Source organism: Anopheles ziemanni, chromosome 2, assembly GCF_943734765.1.
Source record: "Anopheles ziemanni chromosome 2, idAnoZiCoDA_A2_x.2, whole genome shotgun sequence".
In the NCBI taxonomy this organism is placed as follows: Eukaryota; Metazoa; Arthropoda; class Insecta; order Diptera; family Culicidae; genus Anopheles; species Anopheles ziemanni.
Genome location: NC_080705.1, coordinates 18,609,365 through 18,635,385, shown reverse-complemented (window position 1 = coordinate 18,635,385; position 26,021 = coordinate 18,609,365). Strand labels below are relative to the sequence as shown.

At 44.0% G+C, this 26,021-nt stretch overlaps 4 protein-coding genes across 4 annotated transcripts; 1 reads left to right on the top strand and 3 right to left on the bottom strand.

Annotated features, from left to right (window-relative positions):
* Positions 1-2,857: 2,857 nt before the first annotated feature.
* On the bottom strand, positions 2,858-4,465 carry LOC131293108 (uncharacterized). Its single transcript, XM_058321186.1, has 2 exons — positions 4,448-4,465; positions 2,858-4,135 (listed from the first exon to the last, which is right to left on the bottom strand). Exons 1-2 carry the CDS (start codon positions 4,463-4,465, stop codon positions 2,858-2,860), a joined length of 1,296 nt encoding a protein of 431 aa, XP_058177169.1.
* Positions 4,466-5,703: 1,238 nt separating this feature from the next.
* LOC131289491 (upstream-binding factor 1-like protein 1) lies at positions 5,704-8,402 on the bottom strand. The gene is made up of 7 exons (XM_058318769.1): positions 8,107-8,402; positions 7,625-8,037; positions 7,430-7,551; positions 6,507-7,349; positions 6,381-6,443; positions 6,231-6,302; positions 5,704-6,152 (listed from the first exon to the last, which is right to left on the bottom strand). Exons 1-7 carry the CDS (start codon positions 8,171-8,173, stop codon positions 5,795-5,797), a joined length of 1,938 nt encoding a protein of 645 aa, XP_058174752.1. The 5' UTR covers positions 8,174-8,402; the 3' UTR covers positions 5,704-5,794.
* A 474-nt stretch (positions 8,403-8,876) lies between these two features.
* On the top strand, positions 8,877-9,595 carry LOC131281236 (ATPase inhibitor mai-2, mitochondrial-like). The gene is made up of 3 exons (XM_058310505.1): positions 8,877-8,926; positions 9,147-9,282; positions 9,374-9,595. The coding sequence occupies exons 1-3, from the start codon at positions 8,877-8,879 to the stop codon at positions 9,500-9,502; spliced, it is 315 nt and encodes a 104-aa protein (XP_058166488.1). The 3' UTR covers positions 9,503-9,595.
* A 7,583-nt stretch (positions 9,596-17,178) lies between these two features.
* LOC131281228 (vitelline membrane protein Vm26Ab-like) lies at positions 17,179-17,541 on the bottom strand. The gene has a single exon (XM_058310495.1). It carries the CDS (start codon positions 17,539-17,541, stop codon positions 17,179-17,181), a length of 363 nt encoding a protein of 120 aa, XP_058166478.1.
* Between the last annotated feature and the right edge of the window lie 8,480 nt (positions 17,542-26,021).

Below are 26,021 nucleotides of genomic sequence, written 5' to 3'. Positions count from 1 at the left end.
AAGAGTGTTTTTAAATTTTGTTTTGCATCGATGTATCTGGTTTGCCGTCCGTCCCCTCCACGTTGTTATAGTGGGTTCATTCTTTCGTTGTGGGTCGCACGCGCCCTTCACCTAGTGCGACGCCGCGGTCCATCCTCCCGATGTTTTTTTGGTTTTTCCACTCCAAAAGCTTTCCTTTACCTCGTCGGACTTTGGCTTTTTTGTTTCAATCCGGTTTCCCTTTCTGCTTGATTTGCATTGTTTGTTTTTGTAGTCACCTGCAAGATTTGCAAACGGAATGGAACAAACACAAAAAAAAACGGTTTGCCACTCGCATGGAACGCGGCCAGGAGATCGTTCAGTTGATCTTCACCCAATTTACACAGCTGAATTATGATGATGCATCGCCACATTGGGTCAATCAATCAAAAATGGGAGGCCCACGGGGCGGGCGCCACAAGGAGTATGCTGCTCAGGAGGCGGAGTTGTTCGCTGTGACGAATTTGTGTGTCGCTTGTGAGAACACCGAAAAAACTAACCCTGAAAGCTATTAGTGGCCGAAGCCAACACCGGTGGCAGTAGCTGTCACGCATATTTTATCAGCCAAAACGGTCTCCGGGTAAAACGAGACGTCGGGTCGTAAAAGGTTAATCGTCGGTTTTCAGATTGATGTCTCAATACGATATTATTCGGCTAACAAGCAGAACCGATTAGTGTAAACGAGAAAAGAATAAGGTTGCTCATTTAGCAAAATTGGCAGCATGAACTATGAACGTAACCTATCATAGACTACAAAACTTGTATCATTCTCTAATTTTTTCACCACCCCAAGTAATTTCCCGAACAGTGCAATGAGGAAAAACCTCTTTTGTATATTAAGTAATACAGAACAAAATCTATGTTTTGAAACATGTTGTGAGGGAAACGTATGTTTGACGCAGCATTGATTTTTTCGATTATAAAATTATATTTTTGCCACAGAAGCATTAAAACATATGGCAGAAACATTAAATATATACAGCAAGATATTTTAATAGTCTGAAAAGCTATAAGTTTCATTTGAGTTAATGTACAATGATATTAACCAAAAAACAACCAAAATTAAATACTGATCACTTATGTTTCTTATGTATTAGCATTACTAAGAATAACGCATGTCGGGAATGTCGTATACTGAACATAAAAAGAAAAATCTTTTGCAATATTCTCAAATATATAAATTATATAAAGTACGGCGCAGAAAGTGAACGTCAACAAACACGTGTTTACTTTTCACGTGCACTACAAAACCATAATGTGCAACAAAACGCAAAGGTACCCGGAAGGCATCCCAAAACATAAATAAACAAGAAGTACGTATGACGTCGAACGACAATGCAAACCCGTGTGGCAATAATGGCCCCTTCCAGATCATTAATCACCCCCGTAATAAACGTTAAGGTGCACTTATTTATGAGCTCATAATATAAACGCCACGCTCTTTCGCATGGTGATCATCGTTCGCGCGAATTGTGCATTTCAAAAAATGCATCGGCACGCTTTGCACGATCGTCGTGTGTCAATCGGTGAATGCAACCCCCGGCGTCTCCACCGCCACCTCCGCAATCAATCGAGCGTTAAAACAAACATGGAAATTAAGTTCGAAAAAAGCTCCACGTGTGTGCCCACCGGGCTCGAAGGGTCGAATGGGGAGTTTGCCCCCCGGCGAGGAGCAGATATGTTTCCACTTTCATAATCGCCATTCCCAGCCTATGTAGCTACACTTTTTTTCCGTTTTCGTTCAAGCCTATCTGGATGCCCTGCGGCATCAGATGTCGGTCACGGAGTCACGGCTTGTCGGGGAATCTGTCCCCCGCTAGTTTGCATCTTGAGCACGGTGAGGGGTGGTTGGCGGGCGGTGCGGACTCCCGGTTTCATTGACGCGTTCGAGGGTGACCGTGAGCGACTTGTGGCGAAGGAAACGGCGTCCGATGGCTGCCGATCCGAACCGGAAACACCTTGCCATTCGCGCAATCGGTTACGATTCCGACGAATTCATTCACAGAAATCGCAGCATAACTGGTTTTTGCATCCGTTGGGGCTGGTGGCGGAGTTGTGGAGGGGAATTGATTCAAGCCGAACGACCTCTTCGTCGTCTTTTTTCTCGCATCGAGAATCAAAACCATTCGATTGACCCACTAAAACACATCGGCACAATTTTTGAGTGCATTCAAAGATCATGCAAATAATTCCGGATAAAAATCGTGCTGTCTTCAATATAAAGCTATCCAATCTTTACTTATGACGTACAAAAAATCAGGTTCATGTATCGATGTGAACATATTAAACTATGCAGAGAATTTACCAGTCCCTGGAAAAACTATCTATAATGATAGATACAAAATTAAATGAGGTTACTATTTTTTTAAATCTAATCAATCCGAATAAAATTGGAAAGAGAGATTTGGTTTATCCATGAATCTTCTCTTTTAATGAGGACATTGCCATTATCGCACAGAATATCCAATATTAAAAAACATTCTACATCATTTCAAATGATTCTTATATTTAGATTTCTTTAAAAATGTTAAAGCCCTAATACATCTTTCAGTTTATTCTCCGCCTAACAAAGTGAAATAGGTTAGGTAAGACTGTTTGGACATGTTTTTCGGTTTTGTTTTACATACCAGGACGTATTTATTTTATTGTAGTGAATAAATGAAAACTATGATATGCTATACAATAGTTTTTAGGAATCACTCATATTTATTGCAATGCACACAAGGATAATGGTATTTATAAAAACTTTTCTTCGCAAACTTTCTTGGGTTCAAGCAACTTAATTGACTTTTAAACTGGTTTCACTGAACAAGCATTAAATTTTGCTCGTAAGCGCATTCTACCATCCATGGTGATGCAAATGGTGTTTGTGCTTGTTGAACGTTTTTTCGAACGAAATGGTTTTCGTGAACGTGGCTCCACCATGTCCTCCGTGACCCCCACCTCCGCCGTGGCTTCCTCCGTAACCACCTCCGACGCTGCCCCCTGCTCCGTGGCCACCAGCTCCGTGGCCACCTCCTCCGTGGCCGCCATCTCCTCCATAGCCACCGCCTACAGCAGGACCGCGGTGCCCTCCGTCGTATCCTCCACCGTAGCCGGCCCCGCCAGCGCCAGCACTCGCATGTGCAGTCGCCGTCGCAGTCGCAGTGGCACCGGCATTACCACCACCGTATCCAGCTCCACCCGCGTATCCACCACCGGTATTGCCACCAACCGGAACCTCCTTCACAACCGTCACCGGGACCTGCTTCTCGATGTACACCGGGTACGGCCGATCGACCGGAACAGCGACCGGCTTCTCGACCACGATCGTGCGCGTCGGTTGAGGTGCCTCGTGGTGTTTGGTGATGGTGATCTGCTTCGTGAAACCGCCACCCGTCTGATGCTGGTGATGACCACCGGCGGAAGGATATCCCTGCGATGGACTTTGATGGGATCCACCGCCGAGGGAACCACCTCCGGCATGAGCACCTGCGTTGGCGCCAGCGTTAGCAAAGCTGTTCGAATAACCGTTCGACGAACCGGCTCCCTGGTGTCCAGAATTGCCCGGTGGCGTTAAATGATCCGCCGGCGTGTGTACGTTGTGACCTCCGGAGCCTCCGAACGATGCCTGTTGACCGTGTCCGCCCTGTCCCCCATGCGATCCTTGGTTGCCGTAGCTCGAATACTCTCCCTGACCACCATGTCCGCTTCCACCACCACCGGCACTGGCACTAGCACTTGCACTTGCACTGGCAAAGGCACCACTTGAGGAGTGTCCTCCACCGCCACCTCCATGACTCGATGGTCCCGAATGAATCGGTCCTCCAGAGCCGCCTCCAGAGTATCCTCCTCCAGTATGACCACCCGATGAGCCACCGTAGCCTCCACCGGTGGAACCACCGTAGCCTCCGCCGGTGGAACCACCGTGTCCACCACCATGACCCGCTCCATAGCCACCATCAGATCCTCCACCGCCTCCGAACAGGCCACCGCCGAACGAGAGTCCGAAGCTTCCACCGCCCAATGACACACCGCCACCTCCACCGCCATGGCCACCGTCACTCTCCGAGCTGAGTACGATCTTTTTCTTAAACAGCGTGGCTCTGGTGAGCGAAACGCTCAGCAACGCCACGATCTGAAATAAAATTGACGAAGAAAGTGAAACGAAAATTATGGAAATTACATTACGCACATTCGAGTTGCCTGTATTTAGGGGCAACACACTTTATGTTTTCTTATGTTTCACTTTATGTTTTTTCTTTTTCGATAAATACAGATTTTCAATTGTATTTATGAAGTTTTAAATAGATTTAAAACCCCTGCATGACATTTTTTGAAAACCATTTTGGTTTATGAAGGATGCAGTTTACACTTAGGCTCTTGTTAGCATTTCACGAAGTATATTTTAACTGAGATTTTTTCTACCCTATCTACACATCACACTTACCATAATTTGCTTAAACATTGTCCACTTTTTAACAACTGCACGCCGCAAACCCAACCGAACCATTGAGCGATAGCGCCCTTAGAGCGCACCTTTATAAGCCGGTCCGGTGCATACTCAGACACGCTCAGGCGATCAGAACAATCGTGGCCACCGACGCCATGTAATTACCATATAAATAGAAGACGCATCTCACGAATTCGCCCGGTTCCACCTGTTCCCAGTGGGATATTCCAGCTTTGCCGGAAGATTTCTGTAAATCAAACAGGACTGGTTTTCTCCCGCCAAGTAGGTGCACCATCGAAAACGAAAGTGCTCCGATGTGTAAGTCGGCTGGATGGAAGGTTAGGCTTCGCAGAATGCCCGATGACGACTGCAACAGTTGGTTCGTATTCACGTATTTGCGTATTCTTTCCACGTGAATCCAGACCCCGGGGTGGTCATGATGATCAGCCGGATAGATTATTGATGAACAGACACTCAGGTAAGGTATTCCGGAATCTTTAAACATTCATCCCATCCCGGTTTACGGCGAAGGGAACATAGTCACGAGCGTAATATAGCACGCCTCAAGGGTTTTGCAAATAAATCGATTAAGGTTGCTGGGAAGGCCCGTGAATGTTTGCTTTTTCAACCGATTTCTCACTAGAATAGAAAGACTATTTTTTCGCGATTCGTTTTTTGAGCATTCTCATTCTTTTATAACTTATGCATGTCGTTGTTTTTCCGGGAAGATTGGGGTATCTAACTACTCGTCGATAAATGCCCTACAAAGACATGGGATGCATTCTCACATAGGTGCGTAATCAATTCTTTACTCTTTGTACTGCAATGATTACCAAACACTCGGATAAGTCAAGTAGTTACTTATTTTATTTATCTCTTCGGGTTTGTCGTTTATCATAGACAATCAGAGCAACGTTCGGTTCATACAGTGCAATATGTAATCAGTAGAAAAATGTCTTGTTGGATTTTAAGAAATCCGAAAGAGTTCTTTGCAGAGAGAAATAGAAAAGGATAAGTAATATGCCAAACGAGTGCTTCTGGCATCCAAACAACGTAAACATATTTCTAAGCAACTGCTTGTCGGCTGATAATAATTTTGAAAGTGAAACTTAACTAAAACTTGATACTCATACATGAACACTATTATTGGCGTATAGAGTACACCCAGATGTTTGCAATGATTTAGCAAATTGTATTACATTTGCCTCTAGTATTGTAAACACTTCTAACCAATGAATAATTCTATTAAAAAACATGACCCGCACAGGATTAGATTTCTAAGGCAAAGACGTCACTTCTCTTTTCGGTGTACTAGGAAGCACGAAGAATTCTGGGCACATGCTTTCAATATTCATCGCTATCGTCCTCACTGCTGTCGCTCGGCGGTTCCTGTTTGGTGGTGTTCTTCTTAGCAGGACTTTTTTTTTTCGGCACCGATTCTGTCTCCTCCTCTTCAGTCTCCCCTTCGTCCGCACTGGAACCGTTCTTGACAAATTCTTTCAGATGTGTGACGTAGGCCTTCACTTCCGACTTCGGTAGGTGATCTAGGAACTTTTTTAGATCGACCATGTATTTCTTTTGAGCGGCTCTCATTTCTTCCTCGATCATTTTTTTACGCTGGGCGGACAGCTTCTCAAAAGATTCTTTGTGTTTCCCCGCCTTACCAAAGTAGTGGAATTTTTTGTAATATTTCATTATGTCTCTGTGGAAAGCGAGAAACGGAGTTGGTTTGGTTAATATTCTATGATCAGTAGTCAAATTATAGCACTAGAATTCATACTTTGGTGGACGTTTAGGTTCTTTTACGGCAAATCGGTTTAGGTTGGATCCATTTTCGCCAGTTCCCCGGTCCCTATAAAAGTGAAATAAACAGGATGGTTTACGATTTTATACTAATTCAGTCCTTTCTTCTGCAGTAGTTGTAACTTACGAATCCACCCCATTGCTCGATTCTTTCTCCTTTTTCGGCTTCTTTTTGCCCTGCTTGTAGCTGCTAAATATTGAATGGAATGGTAAATCTCACATTGACCCCTGACTGAAAAATTAAATGACTCACCTGTCCGATTCGGAATCGACAACTGGAGTTTCTGATTTCTTCTTCTTTTTTGAGGCTGTTGTCGATGCATCCGGCTCATCTAGTTTGTGCTTTGGTGCAGGACTCTTAAGAATTGATTTCAATGGCTTGGACGCAACGGGACTAGGGGGTGGAAGTTCAGCGGAAGTGACTTTTTTGCTCGATTTCTTCTTGCGAGGCTCTATTTCGTTCGTAGTCGACTCGGCAAGAGGCAAGTCGCCCAGCTCGTTGGTCCCACTGCATCCAGTCAGATCTCCTCCATCGTATTTGAGCTTTTCCTCTTTTTCCATCGTAGTTTGCAAGTACAGCTGCAGCAAATCTATTTCTGGTTGCTTTTCATGCGCCGGTAGTTTGTCGATGTATGCACGGTATTTACGGACGAACTCGCCCTGCGCGCGCCGCAATTCCAACTCCAGTTCCAGTTTCCTAATCTTCGGTAGCGCTCGAAACTCCGCCATCGCGCTCTTGCGCCAGGCTTGTGGAGTAATAGATGTATTTCTCACGGCGTGTTTTTTCAAATAATATTCGCAGGTCGAGCGAGGAACAATTTCCGGCTTTCCGTGTGCTATGTCAAGCAAATCTTTTTCCGATTTGGTAAGTTTCGACTGTTCGCTGCTGTACGCTTCACGAATAAATTTGACCTTTTGCTCAAAGTCGATGCTTTCCCATTGCTTTTTCATATCGGCATTGGACACGTTTAGCCCCTCTAGTTTTTGTTGGTACACAAACAAGTTGTATGGGGTTACCTTGCTTGGTTTTTTCGGTACCTTATTCTTCGGTAACTTTCCAGTATTTTTTTTCGGAGTGGCATTTGGATTATCGATGCTGGAAAAAAGAAGAAAACGAACAAGAGAATTTAAAACCCATGTAAAACTGTAAGTTACGATGTTACCAAGCGCACTTACTAGAATTTTTCCAATTCTTTTTTGTACTGTTCTTTAGCCTGCTCGGCTAGTTGCTCGTATTTCTGTTTCTTTTTGTCGGATAGCTGCTTGAACTGCTCGGCAACCTTTCTGAAGACGTCATTCTACAAAGAAAGAATTCAAAGCATTGAAAATATTGACTATCCTTTGTCGTTGAAATTTTACCGGAACACTCACCGCTGTTAATTCAGGATTTTCTTGCTTGATTATACGTAGATTTGCTTTGACATAAAAGTTATATGCAGAAGGAGGAGCTTTGGGCTTTTTCGGAACACCAACTATGCTTTTCTTCGTTATATCATCCAGCATTTCTCCTAACGTACGATATTTTCGTACCTTTGCAATTAATTTGTACGTCACATCCTTCACCTCATCGGCAGAATGGTCGCCGAATGCCACCTTCGTCCAATCGATTGTTTTTATCCGAGAAGCGGCTTTTCTGTTATCAGAATTAGGCAGAACTGCGCGAATTTTCTGAAATAAATCATCGTAATCCGTATTCGTCCAATCAGATTTGCCCTCTGGCGCTTGCTGATCATCATCCGGATCGTCCGAATCGCTCACAACCTCCTCGTTTTCGTCGGAAGCCACTGTAAATAAAGCGTACAAATGAGTTAAACTTGCGTTACAGGTACAAGCTACGCAGCACAAGGCAATACCTCCTTCGAACTTTTTGGAAATTATGTCGTGCCGGTCGACGGCTACCGAAAGGGAACGTGGTCTCATTTTGTGATTATTGCTTTCAAATTTATACAGAACTGATTAATCCACCAACGCTAGAGTTACACAGGTTATGTTTTGCGTGGTTGTTTTCAGAAGTTTTATTTTGATGTACAGGTCCAAAACACGGAACAAATAGTTGAAAAAGAGCAACAAATGCTATTGAAATATACAACAAATTACATTTTTCACTTTTTATCACGGAAAATGCTGATATTTCTCATTAAAAACTAGTAACAGACGCCGACAATAATGCACGCCGCCAAAATGTGGTTTTGTCGTATGTCAAGTAGTCAAGGCGAATAGCACATGCCAGGTTGGTGCCAATGCTCTGGCGCGTCAGATTTTGACAGATAATATTGTATAGGATTTGACAAAAGGAGTGTGATTAATCACAAAATTTTGCCGTACGATTAAATCAAAATCGTTTGATTCTATCCGATAGTCGTGTCCGAATATCTGTTAACAAAATTTGATTTTAGAAAACCCAGAATTGAGGCTTCCATCTAGACAAAATAATTCAATTCATGTCAATGAGCAAGCCGCATCCATTTTACTGTGGCTGTCACAATGATGCCCTGAGCTTACCTCTTGATGTTTTCACCTTGGATCGACAGCAGTCTCAAACGTCAAAACAAGCCAGTCATTGCAGTTTCTGCTTTTCAACAGTTTCGTTTCGACGGCAAGACTTTCACAAGTGCACTTAAAAATGCAATCTCTTCGTAAAACAACCACCTGGATGATTCCTTCTGGAATGAGGTAATTTACATGGATTGTATTTCACGTGATCGGTGGCTTCTTAATATGTTGCTTAAAGTTAATATGTTGCATAAGCATTTTTTCTAAATGAAATTGGTACCTTTCGGAGAGGTGCTAATTAACCTGTGCACGTCTTATCGATACCGTTGCAATGGCGAGGATTGCTTATCTTCTTTTCGATAAAGATGCTCATCGTATTAACGTTTTGTTACCGTTCTAGAATCGCTCGCATGAGCGCTGGAGAGGCGGGCAGCGGAGCTGGTAAAGGTGGCGGCGGCGGTGGATCGATTCGTGATGCCGGTGGTTCTTTCGGCAAAATGGAGGTTGCACATGAAGAAGAATACTTCTACAAGCAGGTACGTCCGACAAATGCACACCTTTCAAACATCGGTGATCCATAGATCGACAATTTATTTACGTGATTTCGTTGTTCCTTTCAACTTTTAGCGTCAGGAACAACTGGCTAAGTTGAAGAAACAGGCCATCAATCAGGCAGATTTTCATGCCGAATCGATCAAACATCACGAAGAAGCAATTGCACGCCATAAGAAGGCGATCGACGAGCTGAAGAAGTAATTTGTCTCGTCCAGAGTTGTGTCTTTTACGTTTCAGTACTTACTTGGGTAAACATTTGTGTCTAGGCGGGATCACTATCGGCGACGGGATTTATGTTTCCAGATGTGTCAATAAAGTAGAGAAGTTTTAGTAATATATGGTACACAATTATTGCCTTTTCACACGAAGGAAATTTATTCGTTAATCATAGGATATCTTCTGCGTTCTATTTATGCATCACCAAGGTATGGGAACTTATGTCAGTTAATTGAAATAGACATTGCTTGCTACTGTATATGATGAGCAACATGTTGCATGTTATTTGTGAATTGCTGTCTTCCATATAGCGACCAGAATAATTTTGTTTATTTATAGGACACTCCCTCCCTCTACAGTGTGTGAGAGGAGGGATGATACACTAGAGATTACATACCGAGATGGGAGGAAATTGCGTTTGTTTTATTTAAAGCCCTTTGGCACATGAAAAACAACAACGCTATATTTTTCTTCTCTTTAAGATGATTTTTTTTTTGTAGGACACAAATCAAATGCTTAACTTCCCATCTCAAATGTGCTCAATGTTGAGCTTTCCTCCCCTAGGAGCTGCACCTTAAAATTTTTTGTGAGGACAAATTAATTACTGCCAAAAATTGCCATGGAAATCTCCAGGGAGTCCTGAATACCAGGGTCAAAATTTGGTTAGGGGATAAAATCTTGCAACCGTCATTTTCGTGGCGTAATTGGTGTTCGGACATGCGACAGGAATTAATTAAATTTACCTTTCTTCTTAACGCACGTTCACACTATGTAGTTTGTAGCTCATAAAGGTTTCGGAAGAGGTTTCCGAAAGATTAATTATCCATCGTAGCTTCTATTACTGATGATGGTAACTAATAGTTTGTACAGTGTGATCATTCAAATTTTCACTTTTATTTTCCGTAACATTAGTTTTTGCTTCTTGTGAATGTTGGCACACCAAACTAGACTTGTGCTGTTAACACTGAATCATTAAAGAAAACTGTATCAAGGCATCAATTTTCTGTATAAAAGGAAGCTGTAATAGTAAAACTACATTGATGTAGCGGCTCATGTGCATCAACCCTATTTTTTCCGATTTATTCAAGCACCGAGTTAGCACAACGCATTTCAATAAGAATTTATACTGTCGAATGCACGAAAACTTCCATAAAAACCCCCGATAGTGGTCGGAACCCAAGCCTCCCTCCTTCGATCGGGAAGGCCATCGGGTCGATTAGGTTTTCCTCTTCCTTGTGGCCTACTGGGGTTGGATGGATAGAATCCCAACGGTTATGCTTAGAACTACTCCCCCAGTTGAACTATCCTAGTTGCTGGTCGTCTGTGCAAAATTATGTCGAGAATGTGATGGTATTTAAATAACATTACCCCAACATTTGTCCCTTTTACACATTCACCCTTGGGTTTGTCTGCCTTCGCGAATGAATTGCCCAAGTAGAAGATTGTAGTTTTCCCGGTCCCGGACTGCTAGGGAATGTGCAAAGTTTTATAAGTCCTTCAGCTTTCTGCATGGGAATAACGAAAGCATTACACATATCCTGTCGGATCCCGGTTTGACAAAGTTATGTCGGGTAACAACTACGTCCCACTCTCCGGTTGCACGTGGATATGCGTTTTGCCGAACCACTTCGTACCTTCAGCGGAAACCACTTTGAGTCGTGATTAGTTCCAAATCACTACCGCCCTCAAAACCAAACCCGGCGAATGGCCCATTTTCATCAACTTTGTCGATATAAAACAAATTAAGTAATCGACGAGAGTCACGTCCCATCGGAGGAGGGTTTCAAAGTCCCGGCGTCTACGCGAGGGGTGCGAATTTGGAATCGCCCTCCGGAACTTTAACGGCGAAGGGCCCGATGGCGGTACACATTCGGGCGCATTTGTAGGCATGCGTTTTTTCTGACTTCCCTTACATTTTCATTTTCTTTCCGCACATTATTATGCCTGTTTATTGATTCTTCCCTGCAGGTCTGAGCGTGGGGAACGATCCCGGCTGCCGCTGGCTCGTGCCAAACTTCACTCGACTGTGTGTACAAATAGAGCCATAAACCCGCTCGGGCCGCGTTTAAACGTGACCAGGACCTTATCCGCCACCACGAGACCGAAATGTGGGCACGCCTGACCGAGAGGAACCTACGATAGGGGTGCCTTTAAACATTCAATCTAGTTGGTAGACCACGTGGGACGAAGTTTAATATTGGAAATATTGAAGAAGTAATTAAATTAATCCACCATTCAAGTGGAGGCGACAACGCTTGACAGTTCCAATCATATCTTACCTTTTTGCAACAAAATGTATCAGATCTTCCTTCTAATAATAATAATAGCAATAAAATTCTAGGGGTGGCTCTGAATGAATACCACAGTTGGCGCGTGCCGAATAGGTGGATTAATCTTGAAGTTACACAAAAATGGGAATTATGGTTCAATATCCTGCAAAACGAATATTTGAATCCTTAATTTTAAAACAATTAACATCACGGATCCTCGAGATGCCATCCTAATTTAAGGATTTTTTATTAACTTCTTATCTGGAACTCGAATGTTTCAAGAATAATCAGCATTTTATTAATCAAGAACACAATCGATTACGGTTAAGCTGGAAATTATAGGGCCATATATGAGCTTTAAATAAAAGTAAAAAAAAAGAAAAACTTGTCTATTTTAGATTATTTCAAAGTAATATGACGTAAGAATGATTCTATGCGGACAATACACACACACTATAATACATTTAGAAAGTTCTATACTACATTTCAAAATGAGTTTTCCAAATAATTAGCTTTTTTCAATCTTATACATATATACACAATACATGTAGCTGTTGGTGGGTTGTAAAAAGTTTACAACTGGTTATAATATTTTCCACCCAAAATGGACGACTCTCGCTGCACATCCTTATCATTAGCTCATTTTTGGATCTTTTTTCATTCAGACCGCAATAAACACCACAAGATCGTCTGCTGCAAGGTGGAGAAAATGGAAAAAAAAATCCGCCCACCAAACCCAGGGTGTGATTAAATTGACGAATGGCGCATCCCTCCGCAATGAAAATTGTTCCAAACATGAACATGGCACACCCGTTCAGGCGCGAAATGCAATAAAACGCAACACCCGCTAAGCCACATCGGCATGGATTACGTCATAATTTTTACCGAAAAGGTTACAGCGCCCTACCATTTATGCCACACATACGGTGGTGTCAATCTTTTATGCTCTTTTTCTGCTGCCAGGCTTTCGTTTCTTTGCCTGCCCTACATATTTCAACCCCGTTAAGCTTGAGCTGTTTGTTCTTTAATTTTGAATACTCAGAACTAATCGGCTGCATATTTAACAGAGATGTAACATTTACTTATAATCATGTTTAACTTATTGAAAACACTCTACTTTTTCAATAAAATAAAATTTACTAAATTTCTTTTCATCGCGTCTCTCAACAAACCAAACAGCAAAAGGCAATAAATTCGCCTGATTTAAAAATTCCGTCCCACAAATCTGACACCACTACTGCGTTTGACCTAAATTCGATGCAACACGAGCCGGCATCGTAATGGAGAAGAGAGGGAAATGTTAAAAAAAACCTCCCCCCAGGAAACCCATACGCACCCTCGTCGGTGAAAACTGTCTGGCTCAGGATACATCCCAAACGAGGCCCATTTGCGGTGGCCGATGAACGAACGAACGAACGACCGTGCACTTGCGAACCCATAAAATGAGGGGCCGCTTACGAGACTCCGTGTTTGGATTGGTACGCACGCACGCACGCACGTTCACATCCAACACTCGAACATTAATTTGACAAATGAGGAAAAATGGTCTGGTCTGGTCGGAATCCTTACACCTTGGTCCTTAAAGCCGACCGGGACGACCTGTGGCTAGGCCAGGATATAGTATTTCCTCATCAAATCGATATTTTTCTCCGAAAGGATAATCAACCGAGGAGCTGATCGATTCAGGGGGAAATCGTGCAAAAAGGGAGAAAAATAGAAACAAGACACACACAGGCATACAAACACATACCCCTTTTGCTAGTAATTCGATCATGATTGTAATGTAATCGTAAATTTATTACATTCGACCGAGAATGCTCCGGTTTCACGCCACGGGGATAGTGTTGTGGGTGTTGATCTCTCTTGTTGATTCTTTCACTACGAAGTTTCGTAGTTAAAAAAGGGCGCCGACGGCCGAACAGTGTGCGCGATGGGACCAGTAAACCGTTTATTAAAACCAGCCCTCCCCCAGGCGGGGTTCCGGAAGGCAAGCCGAGGAATTGGAAAGAAAAATAGGCACGCTTTCGCCACCGCGCCGACATCATTTAGCGTTTTGGTTTCATTTTACAATTAAGTTTCCCGCCGGCCCGCGTCCGGAAGGGTCTGATGGGATCCGTCCACAGAGTCCTTGGTGTGGCTTTGTATTGGAATCTAGGAGAGTCCCGGTACGTTCCCCATCCGTCGGCTAGACGACTCTGATAAATGGGCGAATCGGGCCGAGCCGATTCATGCTAGGTCAATGACCGAACTAGCCATTATCTGTGCATGCGGTTAGGCTTCTGCAATGGCGTTTTTCTCACTTGATACAATTTTCCTGAAGGGTTCTTTAAATAAGAAAAACCTCTTTAGCCCTTTCGAATTTTCAATTGTGTGCCTCGCACGCGTTACTCCTTCGTTTAATGGTCCGCGTACCAGTTGAGGACACTTTTTGCATCGTAAGGATGTGCTTTATGCTGTCCGCATGGAACGACACTCTCGATGTGCGATGATGGACGATGCGGTTGTGAACGCAATTTCCGCGCCGTTCGGGGCTTTGGCAGCAATAGGTTTTTAATGCAACCAACAGGACCAAGTAGAACCGAGGCATTGTGGGAAAATCGTACCTTTTTTTATTTTTTATTAAACTTGTTCTAAAGTTCAAACAAGCAAACATAATGATGATGATTTATTTCTTATTCAAGATTTTTATTTGTTTTCAATCAGTTTTTGAATGAAAATGATATTTGAAATCAATAAACGTTTTGTATTACGGCGGTATGTATGCAATTGACGATACACCTCAGTTATACTACCCTTGAGTTTTGAAAAAAACCTCTCAACAATAAAATGATAAAAGTTATTTTTTAACCACTTTCGGATGCAGGTACTTCCACAGTGATCAGAAGCTGTCTGTAGCAACGGGCAGGTCCTGGTACTATTTCGTCCGCCGGATTCCACTTGGCGTCCACCGGGACCTTTTAATCTCATTCCACCGGCAATAACCCGGTGCAATTATCAACCGACGCTAGAGACAGGACTTCCCCTTGAGTTCCATCCGTTCCTGCAGCGTCCTGTGGATGCACGCGAGCTTTCCCTTCCCACACATCATGGCAGCCACCTGCACGGGTATCCTGGTGGCCGCATTCCTGTCGGAAAAGCTTTCAACTCCTATCGTTCGGCGCGTTCTGGCAAGCTGTGACTCGTTCTTACGTTTTCTCGCCTCTGCTTTTCCTTATCTCCAACTGATTCATCATACAGTTTGCCATTGGTTGGGTCTCCTTATCGCTCGATTGAGCCACATTTTCTTTTGTATTTGGGTTTTCTTTCATGCTTATTTTATTTCGTTTTTCGTTGGAAAAGTATTACAAATTTTTTCGCCTTGAGTTATGAGATAGTCCATAACACTCGGGTTTTCTTATTCGGAGCGCATTCAATTCGACCGGTGTTCGTCAAGGTGGCCGGGCATGACAAAAAAAACGGACGGATCCGTATCCTGTGTACCCGGCCATTGTTTGCCGATGCCAAAGCCCAACGAAGCCATTCGTATCAATTTCCCCGCCATACTGGACGCCATTCCGATTGCACCGTTTCTGTCCGGATGCTGGGGGGACAGGAAACGGGAGTCCTGGGACGTGCCCGAAGGCTCAGTTTACCACCACCACTTCCGAGCGTCCGATGATGGGGCACATTTTCCCCCGGCACCTCGACGGATGCCAAGCGGAAACCGAACGAACGTGAGGGACAAAAGCACGGACAAACAAATAAGAAAAAAAAAACAAAACAAAATGGCAGCAAAAACGGGATGCTGTGTGTGTCGTCGGTGCGGTTTGATATCCGGTGGCATCCTCCAGCTGGTAGGGTACGTACCGTGCATAATTATGGATATGAATATTAAATATGAGAATTGTTGGCATTTCTTGCGGTTCTTTTCTACTCCATGGTCGGCCATACCGACTGCACTGCGTCCTCAAAGTACTTCTGGGGGTAAGGGTTTGGCTTGGGTTGCGTGAGGTGGACACGAAAGAATTTGCCACCCACAGCCGGTGTGCATGCTTCCAGATAACTCGATAAGATCGTGAGTAGGTTTTGCGAAAATAAAGGATAAAGAAAAGCGTTCCAGGAACGCACTGCCACACGAAACACCATCATAACCGGTTGGTCTCGAATGCTCTGCCGGTTGGTTTGGAGCAACCGGTGGAATCGCACAACTTTCCTCCTCCACAACAGAAGAAAAAGAGTTTGCGAAGCGAAAATATCGAAATAACTTGGTAAATTCCTCGTCCATCGCGTACGCTACCCGAATGATGATGGATGATGGAGCGACCTTTATATGAGGATCTAGCATTTGCATAACCTGGTGCCGGTAGCTCGAGGATGATGAAGGTAATCGTTTTCAATTCGAAAGATATGATGGACAGATCAATGAATTTTTCAACTGGTCGTCAGAACTTAGCAATTAAGGCTCAAAAAGTTTGGTACTTTTCTATTGTAACCTACATCCGACATAGACTCTTCCATTCTATTGACAATTATATATAAGCTATGAAATACGCATTTAATAAAAGAGAAAAACCTAAATATGAATAAACCTCATAAAAATCCATACATGCACTGGTTCGTAATTTCATCGGCCACTAAAAATGAATATGGCATAATAAATAGTGGCCGACAAGTAGGCATTTCGTATGAATCGAAAGCTATAACAAACGAACATAAAGTTGCATAAACACTCGCAATGATACTAAACTAAAGACTTCACCATAACCTTGAAAGAACATCTACAATGTAGGTTAAGAAGACACTCGACCGAAAGCATTTGCAAACAGCTAGCCGAATGCCATTTCCAATGGAATGTAGGACATCTACGAGATGCAGTGGTCCCTCGAAAGCCTAGCTTCCGACTCGAGAATTCAGGCATGAGCTCCTTCCTTGCATTCCCTGCAGCGACGTGACCATGGAAGTGGTCGGAAGCTTACCATTCAATTGCCACTGGTCAATTGTCCACTTTACTGCCTCACCGCCGGAAGTGGTGGGAGAAACACTCTTAGGAGCAGTTCTAGTTCTAATGGTTTTCTCGAGTGTACTTTTCCGCCTCCTACCATCACCGGGAGCGATGTAAATCTTGCACGCATGAATGGGTCGCCTTTGAAGTAGGACTATGGAAGGTAGGAGTATCAAGGATTCTATTCGTCAGAAAAGGCGAACCGGGTGCAATTTTGGTGGACAGTGGTGGACAATGTAGGGGTGCTGTTCCAGGGGGAAATATACTTTCCGGAATGATGGAGCGGGTCGTTCGGATGGAGGCGAAGGATATAATAACATCGGTTACGGACTACGGAATGACTTGCTGGGTAGTTATTATTATTGTAACAAAAACGGGTCGTGGTCAGAATGCGAGTGAATCACAGCCGCTTACAGGACGTACGGGTAGTAGGAAGCGTACGGGGACGCGGTGTAGGCAGCGGCCAGCGGGGCACTGTAGGCAGCGGCCACTGGGGCAGTGTAGGCAGCACCGAATGGGGCACTGTAGGCGGTGTAGGCGGCAGCAACAGGGGCGGTGTAGGCGGCGGCAACAGGGGCGGTGTAGGCAGCGGCCACCGGTGCGGTATAGGCGGCGGACACGACGGCCGGAGCAACTCCGTTGTAGTTCCTGGCGATCACCTGCGAGCTCTGGGCGGTCACGACGGCCGGAGCGGCCACAACAGCGGCCGTCAGCGGCTTACCAGCGGCACAACCGACGGCAATGGCGACGAACACGAACACTTTGGCGAACATTTTGAGTGGATTTGAAGTTTCGTTGGAAACGGTAGAGGTTAGGTGACTTAAACTGAACTGTTGTTCGATGCTGGAGGAAGATGGAACTGTGCCATTCGGTGTCAATCGGGGCTGCATTTATACTCGATTAATTGCAACCGAAAATCCGGCCAAAATATTACTACACCAAACACCGGCTGGTGGAAGGGTGGAACACCTCGTATCGCGGTCATCGAACGTCATTGGGACCCCCGTCGTCGACGAAAGGCCATGATATGAGGTTCATTTAACATTCCAACCTGGTCACGTCCCCGGCCGGCTCACACCGAACACGTCAAACGTGTGTCCGCGGCCCGGTTACGGCCTGAGGACAAGCACGCATCATTTTCGACAGATTTGTGCGTTCTGGAGTGTCGAAGTGTGGAGGCGTTGTTGCACAATTTCCAAACAGGACGGCCCTGTGTGAATGGCTATCAAATTCGGTATTTTTCTGTCAGCCCGTCGGTGTACTTGCATTGAAAGTGAATCGAAGCACCTGTTGCTGAGGCCTGAACGATGCTTCCAGCATGTTCTAGAGCCGTCGGGTTTACTTTGTAAACATGTTACTTATAGTATTACAATCTCTAGTCCAGAAGCTACATTCTAATGAATTTTGGAAATTTATTTGCTAAGCGTACATGATATGTAACGACTTACATTACTCGTGTTACGTGATTACTAGAATAAGTTATATCGACGACTTATCCCAATAAACTGTAAAAACCATGACCTCTACAGAACCAGTAGTAAAACATTACTTTTTGGCAAATTTGTTCCACATATTTAAACTTTTTGTTTCCTACATGATCTTATAAAAGGTAATAATCAACAAGCAAATAATTCGTTCCCGAACAGTTTTTCAAATGCCAACGAAAAGCGTAACTAAAAGGATTGTGCGCGAGAATTGTGTCCTCTCCGAGAGATTGTGTACTAAATTGTGCGTTTTAAAAAAACCATCATTATTTTACGTTCTGTTTTGATCGCATGTTCTCTACTTGCACGCCATGTGTTACTCTCCCAACCCCCGCGTTCCCTTCCCCTGAATACTCTATACAAAAAGAGTTGAACGCGTGTCTCGTGGTTCAGAGAACGAGAGCAAAAACAGAGCGCGTAAGTGGAACTGAGAAATAATGCGAGCGATTGTGATACAGATGTTTGCTGTTGCAATTCAAATCGACAGTACACATTTTCGCATGATTTAAAACATTATTACATTATTAATTCCATTTGTTGCATAAATATGTGTTTTTTAAAATCAGAAACTCGGTAATCAACAATTTACAACATTTAAAATTCAGCCCATTTCTCTCTTTTCCTTTCTCGTCTGGGTAAATTTACACCAGTACGGCTATTGAATTCAGCTTCCTGGGCCTTCTCAAGGATGCCTGGCGATGAAGACCTCCAAGGGGTTAAAGTGACGTTTGGTCAAACAAGTTCAACGCTTTCTTTCTGATTACTCAGTTTATAAACGTACTCAAACAAAAACGTACGCAAAAACATCGAATCGGATTTCCAATTTTCATGCCAGCCACGTCAAAGGCACCATGTGTAGTATAAACGCATACGGCATGGATTTTAAATTCTATCGAAAATCGGACAAATCTAATCGAAGTCCGTACTGCCACGAAAAGATTTAAATTGATGGTAATTCTACGGTCTCGTAACTTAATGCTGCACGGGATGGAAACAAACACTCTCACCTCGTGTTGCCTATTCTCGTAGACGAGTGGAAGCAGGAGCGAATACGAGCATTAGAGCGAGAGATCCGAGATGGAGTACGCACAAGAACGCTTTTACTCCTGGAGCAGTCGAGACTGAAACGACCGAGCAAAGTTGTTTGGTATTCAGTTTAGTTTTATCACTCGAAGCGTTCGGACGAACTTTTCAGGACTCGTGTGTTTTTGAACGGTAGAATTGCACCACGCAATTTGTTCAGTGTGTATGTAGGCGAACAAAAGAAAAGCAAAATTTAGGTACAGTTCTGTGTGAAGCAATTTATTTCCACTCTACCAATCGCTGTGCGCAATGTGCGTGCGGAAGGATATCCCGAACCGCAGAGGATTGAAGTGTGCAGCAGTGATTTGGTGAATAGCGGAATAAAGCACGCGCTCGTCTGATGGTAAATACAAAAATTGCCTCCAGACTGACGGATTCGTTAATGAGATTGTTTTTTGAGTGTTGTGTGGTTAGATCCTTCAACGGTGGTAAACCTTCGTGCGTAAAAAAGAAGAATCTGAATTGTGAGATTTTGTATTCACTTTGAAAAGCGAGTAACGGTAGTTGACAACGAAAAGGAAGAAAAAACACATTCGATACGCTATTATTTCCTGTCAAAAAAGTTGTTTTATTTTGTGTAGTTTACTGTACATGTTAAAAAACAGAGTGTCGTTTAGATGCTTCTTGTTTGAGGCTATTTTTAGGGTCCCCCCAAAATTGTGTGTGACTCCACTTCGTGTACAAGAACGGCTAGCGTTTGGATTCCCGTGAAACAATGTTTATTGTACTCCTCCGGTAATCGCATGAGTTTGCTTCCGCAAGTGTTAAAACAAATAGCCGAAAAAAGACCCACGACGGTGATATATAGAGAAGCGAGCGGAAGAAAAAAAAACCGTGTCCAGCAGTAGGCGAAGAGTAGTAGGCAACGGATGGTAAATTTGCCCAAATTTATTTACCGGCTGTCGTTGTCCACGTCGTCGTCGTGAGCGTCGGCGTCGTGTGTTCTGCTGCGATCGTGTGGAAATAATTTCATTCCAGCTCTCCCGCCCTAACACACATAATCCAGCAGACTGCGTCGTGCCCAGCCGTTTGCCAATTTCTTCAATGAAATACCGGCCCAAGAAACGACAGCAAGAAGCGTGTACGGTTTCATTGAGCGATTAAAAGAAGTTCGATCGAAGAAGAAACCCCCCCACGTAGTTACCGTTGTGGTAAGTGACACGAAAATTGATTTCATCGTACTTGAGCACACAATTTTCGCTAAGTACACAAAAAGAGCTTTCTATGTCGAACCCCCGCTAAAATGTCTTATCGGCAAAGTGTGCCCTTGACGTTGATCGGAACGATATGCTGATCGGTGAAATTTAGGTTGACTCGTTCAATGCTCCCCCAAAGTGCTTCCCACGTGCATCTGGAACTTCTCCGAAGCTGAGGTTAGCTTATCAGACGGAACCACCGATACGGGTGCTCCCGAAGAGGAACGTGCTAAATTCGTGATAAAGTGTAAATTGTGTCACTATCTGCTTCATTGTGTCACGTTTTGCATCGATCACTTGCCCTAGCTCCTAGTCACAAAGGTCGCTACCCGAATTCATTAAGACGACCAGGTTGTCGGGCGCGCGCATTTCCTTATCTTGGTTGGCGGTAACCACCCTCTTCGCTTCATATCGAGAGAACGAAACAGACAGCCCAAGACAGAGCCCCGCGGGGTGCTAGGGGCAAAGTATCGATAAACAAAACGGAACGAACTTTGTCTTTCGGTGCCACTGACGTCACTAATTAATGAGCCGGTCGAGCCCATATCCTTGTTTCACCTACCATGCGGTAGCATGTGTGTGTATGCGCCGTATCAACATCCATCCTTCGCAGCAGGTAGAGGGAGGAAGGTTAGGTTCTGCACCTATCGGAGGGGAATCTTCATGATTTTCGATCATGAAGAAAAATTCGATCCGAGAAAAGAAGTTGTTTTGAAGAATCGTTTGCGGTACAAGTTGATGTGAATCACGTTTATTAGTTAAGGAAATGATAAAGCGATGAGCTGGAGATAAAGATTTTGACAGATTTAATCTTATCTAGCTTTCGTAAAAGATAACTTTTCTTTTTCTTTCGAGCGGTTGGCTCTCGTCTAGGATACGATTGGAAAGAGGTTCAATGAGTCTGAAGGTTTTCATTAAATATCATAACATGCCATATCTTATCCATGTCCTACCTAAAACAAGATACAAATGCCTTGAATTTGTTTAATTTTTAGAGGTTTTTGCTTGATATTAAGTCATATGCAGAGAGTTTTATGAATTAATTATATGGTCACTTAAGAAAGCTTAAGAAAACAGCATTTCCATCATCTGGCCTACAATTACATTTAAATCTTTTGAATTGAGTTATTATTTCCTTGAAGTCGTGTCGAAAGACAGTAAAGGGACGCAATAAAAATTAAAATTAATATTAATTAGAAACCAATAAAGTTCGATGAATTCGGTTCGGCTCGTCGCTTCACATAACATCTTTAAGTTCAACAGCCAAGAGAGCAAACTTAATTGATACGGAAAGCTAATGCCGCCGTCCACGACCGTAACAGGGCAAAGACGTACCCCCAGGGACGGTCTCACAAGGATGGAGGGTGCAGGATCTTGTTGTTTTGTTGACCACAATTCTCTCCACCTCCACCCATCCGGGACGACGACGAGGACAGTTTTAAAGAGTCACATCGTTTCGAACATTTCATTACCAATCACTGGAAAGTCACTGGACGAGACTTGCACTCTCTTCACGCGCCCTTCATCTTCGGCACCGCAAACAGTCGAGTCTGGCCAAATGCTAACAAACACACAAAATCTCCGCTTATCATTTCAGTCGTTCCCGCCGTCATCGTCGTCGGGACGCGCATAACTTGCTCTTGACCGTTCTTCCGAGGGATCAGCGGACAAGAGGCGCCAGTGCTGTTAAATTACTTCTTCGACCACTCAATCGAAGCGAACCCACCACCCACTCCGATGCCTTGTCGTCGGGAGTATAAACAACGAAAGGACACGCAACAGGCTGAAGCGTCACCGTTCATCCCCCCTCGATCTGTCTATTTGAACGTCTTTTAAATTGAACAGAATCGAAAAGTGCCCCCCCTCCCGACGTTGGTGTGAATGCGGGCAACCACGTGAAGAGTGAAAGATAACCGGCCCGAAACTCGTGCCAAAAAGTTTGGCCACCCTCGTTTAGCCACCCCCAACGCTGGCATCGGTGGAAGGATCTTGAATCCTTCTTAAAGCCGGATGAAACATCCCTTTTGGTGAATGAGTTTGTTGAAGACACGGTACTCTCGAGCAGTAAAGTTTCCCTACCCCAGGGGGCAACCGTTTGGAGGCGAACTCTCCTCCTTCGCACAGCCTGTGGCCAGGGGGTTGTAAAGTGTAAACAACGTTAGCGTATCATGCAGCCCTCACCGAACGACCAAACGTCGGAAATAAGATAAGCAAGGGCAGAATCACCACCGACACCACCACCTCACTCGTCTGCCCAAACCGACGGAAGGGGAGGAGGTATCCCGCAGCGTTAGGTGGTCGGTTGGGCGGTTGAGAATATATGCATCATAAAAGTGTGACGTGTGTGCGGTCGTAATTGCTTAATGATTTCCTTCCAGTGGCGCACATCCGGAATGCGTGTGGCGGTGGCGGTGTGCGGTCGCTTCTTGGATGCGAGATGAAGTGAAATTCCTTCCGGACCGATGTCTTCTGTGGATGGCGAAGCTCTCGATGTGCCTGTAAAAGGACGTCGGTGTTCATCGGGCTAAGGTTCACTTAGTAAGAGGAAGTTGTTGTGTTGAATCGGTCGAAATCAACCCACGGCGGTAGAAAGGGTTTCGTATTCTAGAACATAGCATACATACCAACTGTAGAACAACGTTCGTGAGACATTGGGTAGTGAAGAGGGGGGAAAGAGAAATATCCCGAAGAAGCCGTCGCACAAGAAGTCGTACTCAACGAATGCATACATTTGTGGTTGAATAGTTAAAGAACATGTCAGTGATGCTGCAACCTAACGCCAGCGCCGGGGGTGGAGTGGATAGTTTGTTGGTAACACAAGAGCAATGCGGTCCTAGGAGAAGAAAGAGGATGCCGCCAAGCACGAGGATGCTGCTGCCGTTGTTCGTAGTTCTTGCGGTTCTTAGCGGATGGTGTCCTTTCCAAGCAGTTGATGGTGAGTAATAATTTTAAGAGACGTGTGTTGATGGAACAATTTTTCTGACATATAGATAGATTATTATTCCAATCATCGCGGTTCGAAATGGATGCTTGTGTTTATAATATTTCAGAACGTAGTATCGTTAACCCATACTTTAGTCGAAGGCGTCTGATTTGCAGCTTGGAATCGTTTTCCCATTCTTCCTATCTGCCCCCATAAACATTGGTGTAATATTCCCTTCAACAGATCGGAACTCTACGAGCTGCGAATTGATTCGATTATTGCCGGTTCCCTGTACAAGGTGCTTACTCGTCTTTAATCCTCCCGACCGGGCGCAGCAATTGGACCTGGAAGAGAAATAGTTGTGTGCGCACTCGGTTTATGGTACTCTTGTTGCCACAATCTTTTATGTTGAAAATATCCATCAGTACGCTGAAGACGGAAAAGAATTGTTGATGGCACCGGAACGAGTCGTGGTGGTTGTGGTTAAGGCATTATTTCCTCACCATTCAAGCGGAACGTTTGTACGCACTTTGCATTTGCGGAAAATAAAAATCCGTTCCTCCTTTGGGCCAAACGACGGAGTTGTTCGGATGCCGAATGGGATCAACTTTCCATCGCGCCACCATTCGTGTCAACAACGGAAGCGAGCGCGGGAGGTTGACCGGCGCTTTGGACGGTTATGTTTTTATGGTGAAAAAGTTTTGTAAGTAGCTTCTCACGTTTCGTTCGTTCAACTGGAAACACTAAAATGATCCTTTTCCATGACGAAGAGCGACCCCCCCCCACGGCGGTTTTTCTTGTTCGACATTTTAGAAAACAGACTTCTTTTTTTGTCCACAAGGATAAACTTGGATCCAATCGAAATGTTTCCCTCCGGGATGATCGGGATTGGATTGAAAAGCAATTGAAAACTAAAATTAAAGATAAAACTTTCTACACCAAACCGCAACGAGGAGGAGGACGCTTCGAACCATTTCTCCTTGCTTCGCGTGCCGACCTGATGACACATTGTCGGAAGCACATTGTAGGAGTGGATGTCCTGTGTGAGGTTTTTTTTTCTCTTTATTGGACGCCTCCATGCAGCGAACTTTATTGCTTGTCTGAAAGAATGTGTGAATGTGATGGAATGTGAAATGACTGGTGTTCACCGCAGGACTAACCCTTCATTCTACTTCTAGTGTGCGCATTCTTCCCAATGTGTGTAACCCATTAAAGTAAGTCCATGTGACTTCATTATTTTATAGAAATGTGGAGGTTCTATAAAGTACCACCGAAGGAAAGCTAAAGTTCCTAAAAGAATGTAATAGTTTGGACGTTTAAATGTAGTATGGAAGCATATGAAAGTTGTAAATGAACTATAACATTTAAATTAAAACATTTAATAAGTTTACTTTCTTCTTACTTTGGAAAAGAAATCTTAAAGTGTTTCTGTAAATTTTACAGTTAGTTAGCTGTTTTTTCGCTAACCTTTTATAAACTACTAGCATGAATAAAAAACGTCCTTAAAACAACTATAGTTACAACATTATTTAAGCCTTAATTGAGCCTTGGATGATTCTAGAAACAAGAGTTAGAACAAACTATTCGGTTCAAAAATAAATATATAAAAGGATCCGATGACAGAAGGAGCGCGTAAAAAATCGTTCAGTGGAAATTTTAAATTGAGGCCACCGGTTGCATTGTCCGAAGGTGCATAAATTACACCGGCAGCAGCGAGAGTTGACTGAACTCGGCCCGTCGGTCCCGAACGATCACCGGATGCGCTTTTCCTCCGGACTCGTCATCTGCATCCGACATCGCATGAGTCAGAGTTTTGTCGCAGCGTCGAGGCAACCGGACGGAGCGGAAAAGCCAATGGGATTTTGGCCAGCATCCAAAAGCGGTTCCGTCCGTTCGGGCGTCGTAGCAACGGAAAAGGTTCGCTTGTGCATACGCATCCAATGCGCCCTGGCCGACTTTACTTTGCTGAAGCTTTTTCGCATCGTAGTTGATTTGCCTGACTGATTCACCAAAAAAGAACAGTTCGCATTTAATTTGCCTGTTTTTCCTGCAAACTCAGTTGGCTTGGTGGAAACATTCGAAATCATTGTACATTTTTCTGCTGCTTGGTTTATCCGATTACTGATATGAGATCTGAAGCAGGCAGAGTAGACATGGTTGTATGAAAGTCGTCTACGTTGCCATGACGATTTCGCCATTCTTAGCTGGCCTTAGCGTCTTTCAACCATGACCCTCGTCAAGCGAGTCGAACGGTCGTTTATCCTCCCGAAAAAGCATTTCCCCGCATTTCGGGATAGGAAATATGAAAACATTTCGGATCGTGAAGCAAAACAAAAAGGAAAACTCATGATGCCGCACGATGATGATGGCTGGTCCGCAAATTCGAAGTTCGACACAAGGGGAAAACCCCTTGGCAAGTCCAATATGATTCACGTTTGTAACCAACAGACGAGGGATATCGGTTCGGAAGGCGTCGGATGTTGAATCTTTCTTTTCCCTATACTTTGCATCCTTCGGCCATGCAAAAGACGAAGACATCCTTTTCTTGTGTGTTCGATTCTTCGCAC